The sequence below is a fragment of the Brassica rapa genome, unplaced genomic scaffold (assembly GCF_000309985.2).
Source record: "Brassica rapa cultivar Chiifu-401-42 unplaced genomic scaffold, CAAS_Brap_v3.01 Scaffold0397, whole genome shotgun sequence".
Taxonomy (NCBI): domain Eukaryota; kingdom Viridiplantae; phylum Streptophyta; class Magnoliopsida; order Brassicales; family Brassicaceae; genus Brassica; species Brassica rapa.
In genome coordinates, this window is record NW_022610339.1 from 4955 (window position 1) to 16861 (window position 11907).

At 40.4% G+C, this 11907-nt stretch overlaps 4 protein-coding genes across 4 annotated transcripts; 2 read left to right on the forward strand and 2 right to left on the reverse strand.

Moving 5' to 3' along the window:
- The first annotated feature begins 634 nt into the window (after positions 1–634).
- On the forward strand, positions 635–7084 carry LOC117130356. Its single transcript, XM_033283251.1, has 3 exons — positions 635–1480; positions 1667–5005; positions 5087–7084. Exons 1-2 carry the CDS (start codon positions 635–637, stop codon positions 3326–3328), a joined length of 2508 nt encoding a protein of 835 aa, XP_033139142.1. The 3' UTR covers positions 3329–5005; positions 5087–7084.
- On the forward strand, positions 6100–6556 carry LOC103873852 (uncharacterized protein At4g04775-like). The gene is made up of 2 exons (XM_009152257.3): positions 6100–6267; positions 6338–6556. The coding sequence occupies exons 1-2, from the start codon at positions 6100–6102 to the stop codon at positions 6554–6556; spliced, it is 387 nt and encodes a 128-aa protein (XP_009150505.1).
- LOC117130355 (B3 domain-containing protein REM10-like) lies at positions 7047–8739 on the reverse strand. The gene is made up of 3 exons (XM_033283250.1): positions 7955–8739; positions 7512–7874; positions 7047–7422 (listed from the first exon to the last, which is right to left on the reverse strand). Exons 1-3 carry the CDS (start codon positions 8015–8017, stop codon positions 7165–7167), a joined length of 684 nt encoding a protein of 227 aa, XP_033139141.1. The 5' UTR covers positions 8018–8739; the 3' UTR covers positions 7047–7164.
- Positions 8740–9777: 1038 nt separating this feature from the next.
- On the reverse strand, positions 9778–11907 carry LOC117130357. The gene is made up of 3 exons (XM_033283252.1): positions 11362–11907; positions 10327–11199; positions 9778–10248 (listed from the first exon to the last, which is right to left on the reverse strand). The coding sequence occupies exons 1-3, from the start codon at positions 11905–11907 to the stop codon at positions 9778–9780; spliced, it is 1890 nt and encodes a 629-aa protein (XP_033139143.1).

An 11907-nucleotide genomic window follows, 5' to 3' on the forward strand; every position in this document is an offset into this window, starting at 1 on the left:
CTGTGTTGTGTCGAAGAAGGAACCGCAAACCGAAATCCTCTCACCCTTCGAAACCCTCGTCGACATTGTTCTTTACTTCTTCGAACTCTCTCTAACTCTCTGTCGTTGAACTCTCTATAACTCTCTGTCGTTGAACTCTGTCTCGTCGGAGTTTTTAGAAACCGTCGTCTGTACGAAATCGCCTTCACCGCATTCTCATCAACGAGTTCATCTTTTCCGGTAAGATGTCGCGACGTTATATATTGTATTTTGGTTGAGTTTGTGGGTCAGTTATATATTGAGGCTGTGATATGGGTGTGTCGAGGTTTTTGTTGCGACTGAGTTAGGGTTATGTTGACTGTGCTATGGGTTTGTCGAGGATTTTGTTGTGTCTGAGTTAGGGTTATGTTGCGGCTGAGATATGTGATTGTCTAGGCTTTTGTTGTGTCTGAATTAGGGCTTTTTGTTGTGGCTGAGTTATGGTTATGTTATAACTGAGTAATTATTATGTTATGGCTGAGTTATGGTTATGTTATAACTGAGTAATTATTATGTTATGGCTGAGTTATATATATGACCTAATATATTTTAATATTATGATATGGCTGTGTTATTTTTATGTTGTGGCTGATTTATTGTTGTGTTATATGATCAGATGGATGTTAGTCAAGTCGAACCACGTGATTACCCTCCAAGACTTTACCCTTCTAACCTAGAAGGTAAAGATATCAATCATAATTTCCGTGCAGGACATTTCCCCCACATTAAAGAAACAATAGGACTCGATGTGTGGGAAGAACTGGTGAACTCTCCCATTGGAGTAGTTGCTAGGCTACTTTCACGCGAAAGCATTTGGTCTGGTAGGACCGTACACTATCTGCTATGTAGACAGCTGCGAGTGCATAAAAAGGAGATATGGTCTGTTGTGGTTGATGATGTTATCAGGTTTAGCTTGCTCGAGTTTGGTGAGATCACTGGGTTAAACACAGGTCCATTGCCAACAGAAAGTTTTGAACCTGATCAATACAAAGAGTTTTGGGAGGAGTTGAAGGTGCCGCTTGGGATGGGACCCAAGTATGATGAGCTGAAGGCAGCATTAGAGTTCTGTCCTGGTTGGAGTTTTGAAAAGCGTAAGTGGTTGGGGATGTTATTTCTTCAAGCCATGGGACTGTACTGTTTGCATCACAATTCAAGGATACCCTTTCAAAGTGCAATAAGGGTATTCGACGATGAAGCCATGAGGTCGTATCCATGGGGTCGGACTGCATACGAAGTTCTTGTTGACTCTCTGAAAACACTGTCTCCAGATGGAAAGTCATACACAGTAAGCGGCATGAAGGACGTTTTATTGGTTTGGGCGTATGAGTCCATCGTCTGTTTCGGTGAGAAGTTTGGGAGAGTGGTCAACAATGAAGACGTTCCTCTTTTGCGATGGGGTGGAAGGCGTACACGTTCAAGTTTTGATACTGTCTTGTCTGACGAAATCAAAGATCATGGCGAGGTAATGTTTAACTGCTACTTATACGACTGAGTTAACAGCTACTTAATGGTTGAGTTTATTTTATATTGTTGCCAAATTAGTCTATTTGATGGCTGAGTTTATTTTATATTGTGACCGAATTAATTTATTTGATGGCTTGGTTTTGTGTTATTTGATGGCTGAGTTTATGATAAACTGGTGTTGCAGGTCCGTTTGAGGAGAATGGTTATGAAGGAGTCAATTGAAGAGATGTTTCTTGTATGGTCGGATGAACCTGACGACCCACAACTCGTTAGGTTGGTAGAAGACATACACGCAGGTAGATACGTGAAAGGTTTATGGGAAGTACAGAGGGATGAGCAGGGGAAGGGGAATGAGAAGAAGAAGAAGAAGAAAACGAAGGGAGTTTCATCAGAAGCTGAGCCATCAACAAAGAAGCAGAAGAAAGAAGCTGCTGAAACGAGAAAGGGTTCTAGCGAGGAGGAAGCTGTATTGGACAAAGCGACTCTGACGAATCTTGTGAGTGCTCTGCAGAATATTTCAGCAAAATTTGACGCTTACGATTTTGACCGGAACCGGCCAGTGATGGACGAGAAGACCCTAGATAACGTGGTGAAAGCTGTAGTGCAGCAGAGTCTGAAAGTTTTGGGGGAAAGGAAAATTCCCGACAACGATGCTAAACTCTCCTCCGCCGGCGTAGAAAAATCTTTATCGGTGACATCATCACCTCGTAGGAGGTCGCCACCGGAAAAGTCGGACAAAAGTCCAGTGGTAGAACCGCAGGCCCAGGAGGAGAAGTCTGTAAAAACTCCAGTGACAGAACCGCGGCAGCAGAAAAAGCCTGTCAAAAGTCCAGAGCCGCCGCAGCAGAAAGAGAAGGCTGTCAAAAGTCCGGTGCCGCCGCAGCGGAAGGAGAAGGCTGTCAAAAGTCCGGTGCCGGCGCAGCAGAAACAGCAGAAGTCAGTCAAAAGTCCAGCGTTAGCTGAGACCCCTGCAAAGAAGAATTCGGAGCTTGAGAAGGATACAGTGGTGAGAAGGATTTTGGGTGATGATTTTAATGAAATTGATTTCATCAGTGTTTCTCCTGCAAAGATTACTAAGGATGGTAAGGATGCCAACGTTCCAGCCTATGGACGCGGCTTACGGGGCAAGGCCAAGCGTACTGTTACTGTAAAGGATGAGGCTATCGAGGATAAGAAAAAAGCACAGCGGGCAGAGGCTGCGTTGAAGAGGAAGGAGAAGCAAGAGGCTAAGAAAAAAGAGAACGAGGAGAAGAAACAGAACAGAAAAGCGGCTGAGTTACAAAAGAAACAAGAGGCTGGATTACAGAAGAAAAAGAAGGAAGACGAGGCTGAGTTACCGAAAAAAAAGAAGGAAAAAGAGGCTGAGTTACCGAAGAAGAAGAAAGAAGAAGAGGAATGTGTTGTGACGAACGACGAAGTTATTGCGGAAGATAACGCATTGGCGGCGGAGTCTGATGTCGAGCCAGCTGAATTGATTAGATCTTCCGTTATAAAGGAACTTTGGGAGAAATCAGTTAAGTTATCTCCACAAGGGTTTTCATTGACGAACCTTGATTCAGCACCAGTTTTTCCGTACATTGGAGACAATGGACAGACGACTTGCATGAGGAAGAACATTACGCCTTCATCAGCAATATACGACCCTTGCGCACCTGTTGATCCGGCGCGACTGGAAAAACTGAAGCAACACATTAAGGCAATTCCACCCAAACCACCAGCACCTAAAGATAAACCAGAAGAACTCTCAGCTGATCATGAGAGTGACTTCTACAGCATACTCATGCATGAAAGACCGTGGCCTGACAAAGAATATGGATGGGTGTTTGATAATGTAAGTCTTTATTAAGGCTGACTTATATATTTAATTCATTATATTACGGCTGACTTATTATTTTTCTTTGTCTAGCATATCGCTGCGTATATGAACGTCCTCATACAAAGGTCCATGCGAAATCCCACTCCATTCTGGTCCAAGCGGATTGGTTTCATAGACCCTTGGTTGTTAGGTTTTTCGGCTTACGATTACATGCAGTTCAGGATGAAACCTGCTTCGTTCAAGTTCAAAGACAGTGGTTATGAAAAGTTGGTAAACGGGAGACTCCCCGAAGAATTTACAACAAACTTGAAGTGGTATGCAGATGTGGATCACGTGTACGGATGTCTTCAAACCGGCGGTAATCACTGGGTGGCGTTTCACGTGGATCTGATCAAGGAGAAGATAGATTGCTACGATCCAATCTATGGAGAGTCAACACCCGAAAGTGAGCAAAAAATGCTAAATGCTTTTAGACCTCTACTGGAGATGCTTCCCTGGATGTTGAATGAGCTTATTCCTGCCGATCTCCGAAAGCATTCTAGGAAGAGGTTCGCATTCAGACGGAGGAGCAAAAGATACATTCCACAAAACAACATCATAGGTGATTGTGGGGTTTATTCGTTGAAGTTTGTGGAGTGTCTAGCGCTTGGTGTATCTTTTGATGGCATAAACGATAGTAATATTCAAGGGTTACGGGTGAAGATGGCAGCAGATATCCTCGAGGAAGGAGGAAATGTTGGAATGAACAAGTTGTTGTCAAAATGAAACTGTGTTTGTTTGTGAACCTGTGTTTGTTGTTATGTTAACTATTTGACTTTGGATAACTGCTGTAATAACTCAGTCATATCGATTAGTAATACTCAGCCAGTACTTATTGATAACTCAGTCATACCTCAAACATACCCTAGAATCAAAATAATTAATAATTTTTCATTCGAATGTTATATATAAAGTCCAATTATCAAAATAATTAATAATAACTCAATGTGTGAGCATGATCTTTGTTGACTATACGAGTTTGGAATCGATTATAATCTTGAGGTATATGTTGTCTCTTACGAGTACCTAAAACTCTAGGCAGTGATATGAGGTGTGAGCATGATTCAAAACACGTAAACTGTTATTGTGTTATTTATTATGAATTTGTGATATTTATCATATCTTGTGGTTCGTACATCATAAATCATAACCCTAAACAATCTTATTCGGAACCCAAACCCTAAATAACTAAACCCTATACCCTAAACGGCAAACAACAAATCAGCCGTAAAGGTCTTAATAACTCAGCCTGTTAGTGTAAGTTAATATTTACATATGGCGCGAAAATTTTAGATATTTTATCTCGCGACCTTTAATGTTCTATACTTCCCCTATATATAGCCCCCTTCTCTTGCACTTTCTCGCCTTATCTCACTAGAAAACCTAAACAATATCTCTATATCGCCTTACAAAGTTATGATTGTTCCTGGTTATTCAGAAAGGTTAGAGAACAGAGTCAATGAGATACTAAACTCTGAAAATCGTGAAAACCTTCCCGTTCTATACCCTGGCCCGGGTGTCTTGCTTGACAGCGTAATCTGGTTTAAATTTCTAAGCGATCTCTCCCTGGCCATCCCGTCGATTTTAGCAGAAGGATGGGTTCATGATTGGCCGACATGGCGCGCCATTCCCGATCATTTTAAGGAACGCTGGTTTCTTCAACTCGCTGTAAGGACAACATCTTTGAATTGTTTTTGATATTAGACATAATAACAGCACTTACATTTGGAAATTGGTTTTTTTTTGTAGCGCAAACGCACGTGGGCACGAAGATATAATTTTCAAGTTTGGACAAATTTTAATCTGGTGGCCAGAACGGTGTTTCGTTGTCAGATGCGCCTCTTGAAGAGGAGGTGGGCACATGGGGGTGAGAAGCCTGCGTGGATGCTAACTAGAGTTTGGCGTGATATTGTCCACATGTTTGAAGAATTTGGTCCTGATAATTTTGGTTTTAGTAATTGATTTGTTGTTTTTGTTTGTATTCAGCCGTCAAGTTTTTGTAAAGTTGTTTAACTCAGCCGTTAAGTTTCTATAAAGTTGTTTAACTCAGCCATTAAGTTTCTATTAAGTTGTTTAACTCAGCCGTTTCAGTTAAGTAACTCATCTGTAATACGAATTAAGATACTAATAACTCAGCCTTATAGTGTAAAAATACGAAGCCAAAGTTAACGGTATTTTTCATGTATTATTATGGCCGCCATTACTTAATCGAGACCAGTATTAGAGTCCTTTATTCTCTTATTATTATACGTGCGAGAAATTCCATCGTCATTGAGAATATCGAGACTCATTATTATGGCCGTCATTACATTATCGAGACTACTATTATTAGAGACCTTTATTCTCTTATTATTATGTGCATGAGAAATTTCGTTTGCATTGAGAATATCGAGACTCATTATTATACGGCTGGCACGCATGTATCGGATTATTTACATAATCGAGGTATTGTTATTTTTAATGTAACTCAGTCAATACATCTACGTTAACTCAGCCAAAATATAGACGCTAACACAGCCGTAATACGAATTCAACTTAAGTGTTTGATAAAATAATAAAGAACCTTTCGTATTTCTTGATTTGATTGAATATTCGTCATAATTAAAGTGCATCACGTGTGTGGAAAAATATCGAGGCATTTAATAGTTTATTAATTTAAATTATTCTCTTTATTTGAATTTTTTTTAAAAAATGATTTTATATTACTACCACTATTGTTTTAACTTTGTCTTTCACACCAATTTCTCTTTCATTCAAAGAAAATGTCTTCTTCATCATCTGTGTCTGGTAACACTTACTTTCACCGCCGGCATGTGGAAAGAGGAACGCCGAAACAGTGTTGGTGTGGTGAACCCGCTGAATTATGTACATCTGCATCACGGGCTAATCCAGGACGACTGTACTATTGCTGTCGCAAAGGATATATTAAGGTTTGATTTTTAATTTTATTCATTATACTGTCAATGTGATACTAAGAGCTGGGCATGTTGGTGAAATCAGAGACATTTATTCAAATGGGCGGACGAGTGCTTGGTGGAAGAGGTAGAAGATATGAAATCGGTGATGAGTGACATGACCAAAGGCATATCAGATCTGAGAGTAGACGTTGGTCGGTTGGAGAAAGAACTCGGTAAAGCGGAAAAGATGAAGTGTTTGATGTTTCCAGTGGTGGTTTGTGGGTTTGGTATGGCCATATTTTGGCACTATTTCTTTGCGTAGTCATATGTTGTAATCATAATTTAGACGCAATGTTTTTAGTAACTCAGCTATTATGTTCAATGCAACTCAGCCAGTACGTTAATTAATTCATAATCAAACAATAACCCAGCCATAATACAAGTATTCGTCAGTCATAACGTTTTAATAACTCAGTTATAACGTTAACTGCAATTCAGCCGTTACGTTAATTAAGTCACTATCAAACAATAACCCAGCCATAATATGAGTATTCGTCAGTCATAATGTTTTAATAACTCAGTTATAACGTTCACTGCAATTCAGCCGTTACGTTAATTAAGTCACTATCAAACAATAACCCAGCCATAATATGAGTATTCGTCAGTCATAATGTTTTAATAACTCAGTTATAACGTTCACTGCAACTCAGCCGTTACGTTAATTAAGTCATAATCAAACAATAACCCAGCCATTATATGAGTATTCGTCAGTCATAATAAGATAGTAACTCAGCTATAACGTTCAGTGGAAGTCAGTCATAATCAAACAATAACATAAACAATAACTCAACCATAATATGAATATTAGTCAGCCATAAAAAGAGACATACATAAATTTCTGGTTCGACATACATAAGTTTAGGTTCAAAATCACTCTTCCCTTTCCGGACATACACACATTAGTGGAGTAGTTTTCCCATCTCCAACCACATTGAACACAAATAAGTCTCCTATGGCGCATCTGTTAGCACGACAGAACTTTCTCCAGCCTCTTCTGATGTAATACATGCCGTCTGCTTCGCTAAATCGCAAACTCACAGTCCATGAATTTCCCTCTTTGTTGACAAGTATTATCTCTTGGCATTGTTTGTTCAAAGCAGTACAAGTCGTAGCTCCCTCAGGAAGATACTGCAAACACAGAACGTAAAGACACAGAACAGATCAAACCATATGTTAATAACTAACTAAATATGGTCTATAACTGAAAATCGACTCACAAGTTTGTCTTCTTTTAGATTCGAAGCAGTGACCTCAGCCTGAAAACAATAGTCAAATGAGAAAGAAGGAGCATCATCCGCATCGGCTTCTTCCCTGATGATGTGAGGATGTGTATACTGAATCTCACAACAGCTAGGACCAAATGGTGTGACATGAAACACCATATCTCCTTCGTGTTTGAAGATGACAATGTCACCGATTTGAAGGTCATGTGCTGTGGTGAAATCTTTCCAACCTCCGGTGAGTCTCCTGCCTTCTTGTATCACTTCCCAAGTTTGATCTGTAGCGTCCGATCTTAGTTTCCATGTTTTCCGGTTTGTCTTCCCTTCTATGTGTTGTGAGAAGAAGCCAAGTGGTATTGTCTGCAGGTCAGAAAAGCCAAAGTTAAGCAAACTCTAAAATAGGAACATATACACATGAGAAATAGAGAGTGTGTGTCTACCACGCCACTGTGGAAATCGGGAAGCAGAGGCTTCAAGAAATGAGGTTTGTGCGAATTAGGCATCTGCAAACAAGAAAAGAATGGGAAGAAAACATCATCGAACCGAAGCTGAATCCACAAATCTGCAAAAGAGAGGCTTCGGTTTTACCTTCGTATCGAGACGCTTAGAAATCGCCTGTCGTCGAGAGCTTTTCTTTTTTTTTTCGCGTTGGGACGAAAATGATTTCTTTTTTTTCCTTGTGTAAAGTAAATAATGCCGGAAAATATAACTCAGCCGTAACATTGTTAATAATTAATAATGCCGAAGAATAAAACTCAGCCGTAAGATGAAAATAACTCAGCCGTAAGATGAAAATAAGTCAGCCATAAGAAAATAAGTCAGCCATAAAAACAGAATATATAATTTTTTTGTTCGACATACATAATGGCATAGCAAAAAACATAAAAAAGATAAGATTCTGATGCAGAGACATCTTCACCACTTACTTGTGTCCCTAAACAGGCTTATCGGTTCAAAATCACGAAAGAACAAGGAAATCTCTTTGATCCAGAAACAGCGCTCACACATGTTGTCGTCCTTAGTCACATCAATGTGCCATAGGCAGAGACATTGTCGGTCCACAACATTTGCACATTGGCAAAGGTAGAAGGACGGAACATAAGTAGAAGTGAACATGGCCTTAATTTGACGGAACTCGTCAGTATGCCACAAACCCCATCCCCATTTCGCATCTCGAACAAGTTTCCCGACCCTGTCAACAGTTGCTCTTGGAATTCTCCGAAAATACTGCCATCACCGTAAAAGATTGCTTCAGTCATAGCGTGTGTATACACTGCACGCTCATATCCTGCATCTGCTGCACGCTTGAGGAGAGAAAGGCCATAATCTTGCTCATCGTATGAGTAGAAAAACTGTACACCCTTTACATAAATTGTGCTTGGATTGTTCTCAGCGTAGCAAGTTTTCAACAACTGAGATGGCATAATGAGACCCCAGGGAAAGGATAACACATCGAAATAATGGTATACCCTACGCATCTCTGCTAACGCCTTCATCGACCTGGACGATGCTCTGAGGCGGTAGAGATCTTGGAAGGAGTTACGGGCCACACGCTCAACCACCATTGCCTGAAGATCTTCAGGCAATTCAAGCAGAGGGAAATATTCCATTTTCTCTGAGAGGACAGTTGTGTAAAAGATAGAGAGTTGAAGATGTGTAATTGTTTGAGAAGTACCTTATTTATCTGCAGTTAACGGTTGTAGTTTCGTATCGCGGCGTTTCTTATTTCTTATTTTGAGCGGGAATTTAATCCATAACTCAGCCGTGTATTACAATAACTCAGCCTTAATTGACTTCGCGACGTTTCGTGTTTCTAGCGGGGAAGTTTTTTTCAACTGCGTTTGAATAAAAGAGCTGACATTAGAAATCACGACAATTATTAGGCGTGTGAGTAACATTATCTCAGCCAATGAAGATTAATTTCTCTTAATTTAATTCGCTACTTTCGTATTCCACTTTATAATCAATAATTACGTAGGGGCTATTACGTAACGTAGGGCAATTAAGTACGGACATTTCGTTTTTCGATGTCTGTGTCTCTCTTGAGTAATGGGAAGCGGGCAAATCAATGAAAATAAAAACCCAACCACAATACAAAAAAACCCAGCCGTATTACAACACAAAACCCAGCCGTATTACAAATAATAATCCAGCCGTTGTGCAAATCAATGAAAATAAAACCCAGCCGTATTACAACACAAAACCCAGCCGTATTACAACACAAAACCCAGCCGTATTTCAAAACAACATGAAAAGCAATTGCTTATATCGGACAAGTTCTCGCATTATGTCCACTTTGACTGCAACGAGAACATATGTGCTCTTTCCTAGGACGTTTGTTTGCAAGTGCAACTTCTAAAGCAGATTTCATCCTATTTTTTTTAGGTCTTCCCGGTTGTTGACGAATAAACGGTGGAAAGCACTGTACGTTAGCCACGTTATCTGGAACAGGTAGCGCTGAGTCAACCGGCATGACCGATTCAGCGTATGCGCTAGCTAAATAAGTGCTTTTATAGTAAGGACTGCACAGTGATATTCGAGAAACATTTCTTTCCTCTGCAGCTGCGATTGCGTGTACACATGGTATTTTCTCGACATCGAAACGCCGACATGTGCACTTTCGCTCAACTAAATTAACAACATTCAAAGACTCGCCAGCAGCGCCATATTTAACTTCAGTGTGATGGTCATCAATCCTTTGAACGGTCCAATCCCGGGAGGCACTTACACGTCCCTATCAACAAAACCCAATTAAAACGACTGACTTATTAGATTTAAAGACTGGCTTATTTTACTGTTACGACTGACTTACTTGTAATAGTTTCTCCACACCGCGCGTGAGTGTGGTTGACTGCGATCTGGCATCCACTCTTCGTTCAGCAAACCATCTGGTCATCATAACCCGTATCGATTCCAATATTCGAACAATGTTAAGACCTCTAGCATGCGATAATGCTCTGTTCATTGATTCCGCTATGTTCGTAGTCATCAAATTGTACCTCTCGCCCGGGAAATAAACACGTGTCCACAGTCTGACATCAGCTCTTTCGAGGTAGCCGTGGAGATCAGGATTAAGTGCTTCAATCTCCTCGAAAATCATATCAAAGTCAGACATTCTAAAACATCTCGCCGCTTTCTTCACCAGCCGAAATACATCTTTTCCTTTGTACCGTCCCAATATGTTTTTATACAAATGATAGGTGCATATTCCACGAGCAGCTAACGGATACACATTTGTAATTGCTTTCCCTATCGAGTTATGCCTATCTGATATTATCGCAAGACCCTCCTGGTCAGGAATCAACACTTTTAGTTGCGTAAAAAACCAATTCCACGAATCATCATTTTCAGTGTCAACCACTGCGAAGGCTATTGGAAAAATCTGAAAGTTACCATCCTGAGCTAGTGCTGTGAGTAACGTCCCTTTATATTTACCATTAAGAAACGTACCGTCGACGACAACAACTTTGCGCATGAAAGGAAACCCATTAACGCTCGCACCAAACGCAAGAAACACATACATGAATCTTCCAAGCTCATCGATTTGAAGACGCATAACTGTATTCGGATTTGCCCTTCTTATCATGTATAAGTAAGAAGGCAAGAGTTCAAAACCACACTCAGGTGTGCCCTCATCGATTTCCTCTGCACATTTAAGCGTCCGGTGTGATTTCCAATATTCCATCTGCTCACATGAAAAAACAATTTACATAACTCAGCCACATCATATGATTAAGACGGTCACAACGTAAACATAACTCAACCATAGTTTTGTAACTCAGTCATTTCTAACATAAAATAACCCAGCCTATACTCTACCATAACTCAGCCGTTTTAACATAATTACCTTTACACCAAACTGCTTAGTGATAGCTATTCCGACACTCTCAGGGCGAACGGCCGGACCAACGTCGCCGAGAAAGTTCTTGTACAACTCTCCTAAAATATCCGGTGTTGCATTTCGAGATCGATTAGAACGCTCAGTTACAGAACATGCATGATCCGAGTCGTAAATACGAATATAAAACTGCGGGGACAATCCTTCGGTAGATGCACGAACTCTCCATGTACATCCATCAACCCAACACTTAACAACGTATGTTGTCAGGTTTGATATTTCTACATCAAAATCAAATTGATGCCTCACTGTAAAAAGTTTCAGTCGTCTCTTCAAATGCTTTTTAGTCAAGTATCGTTGTCCTACCGCAAGGTCTAACGACGACATCTCCAACTTCAAAACCTCCAGATTCCCTTTAGATTCGCTCATCAAGAAGTTCTGATATCTCTTCTTGGAAGGTAGCGTTGGTGAATCTTCGTCTTCTTCGATAGGAGACTCACCGTATGTGCTGAAGTTATCATCTTCAGATGACGCACCGTCCGAGTCATCGAACAT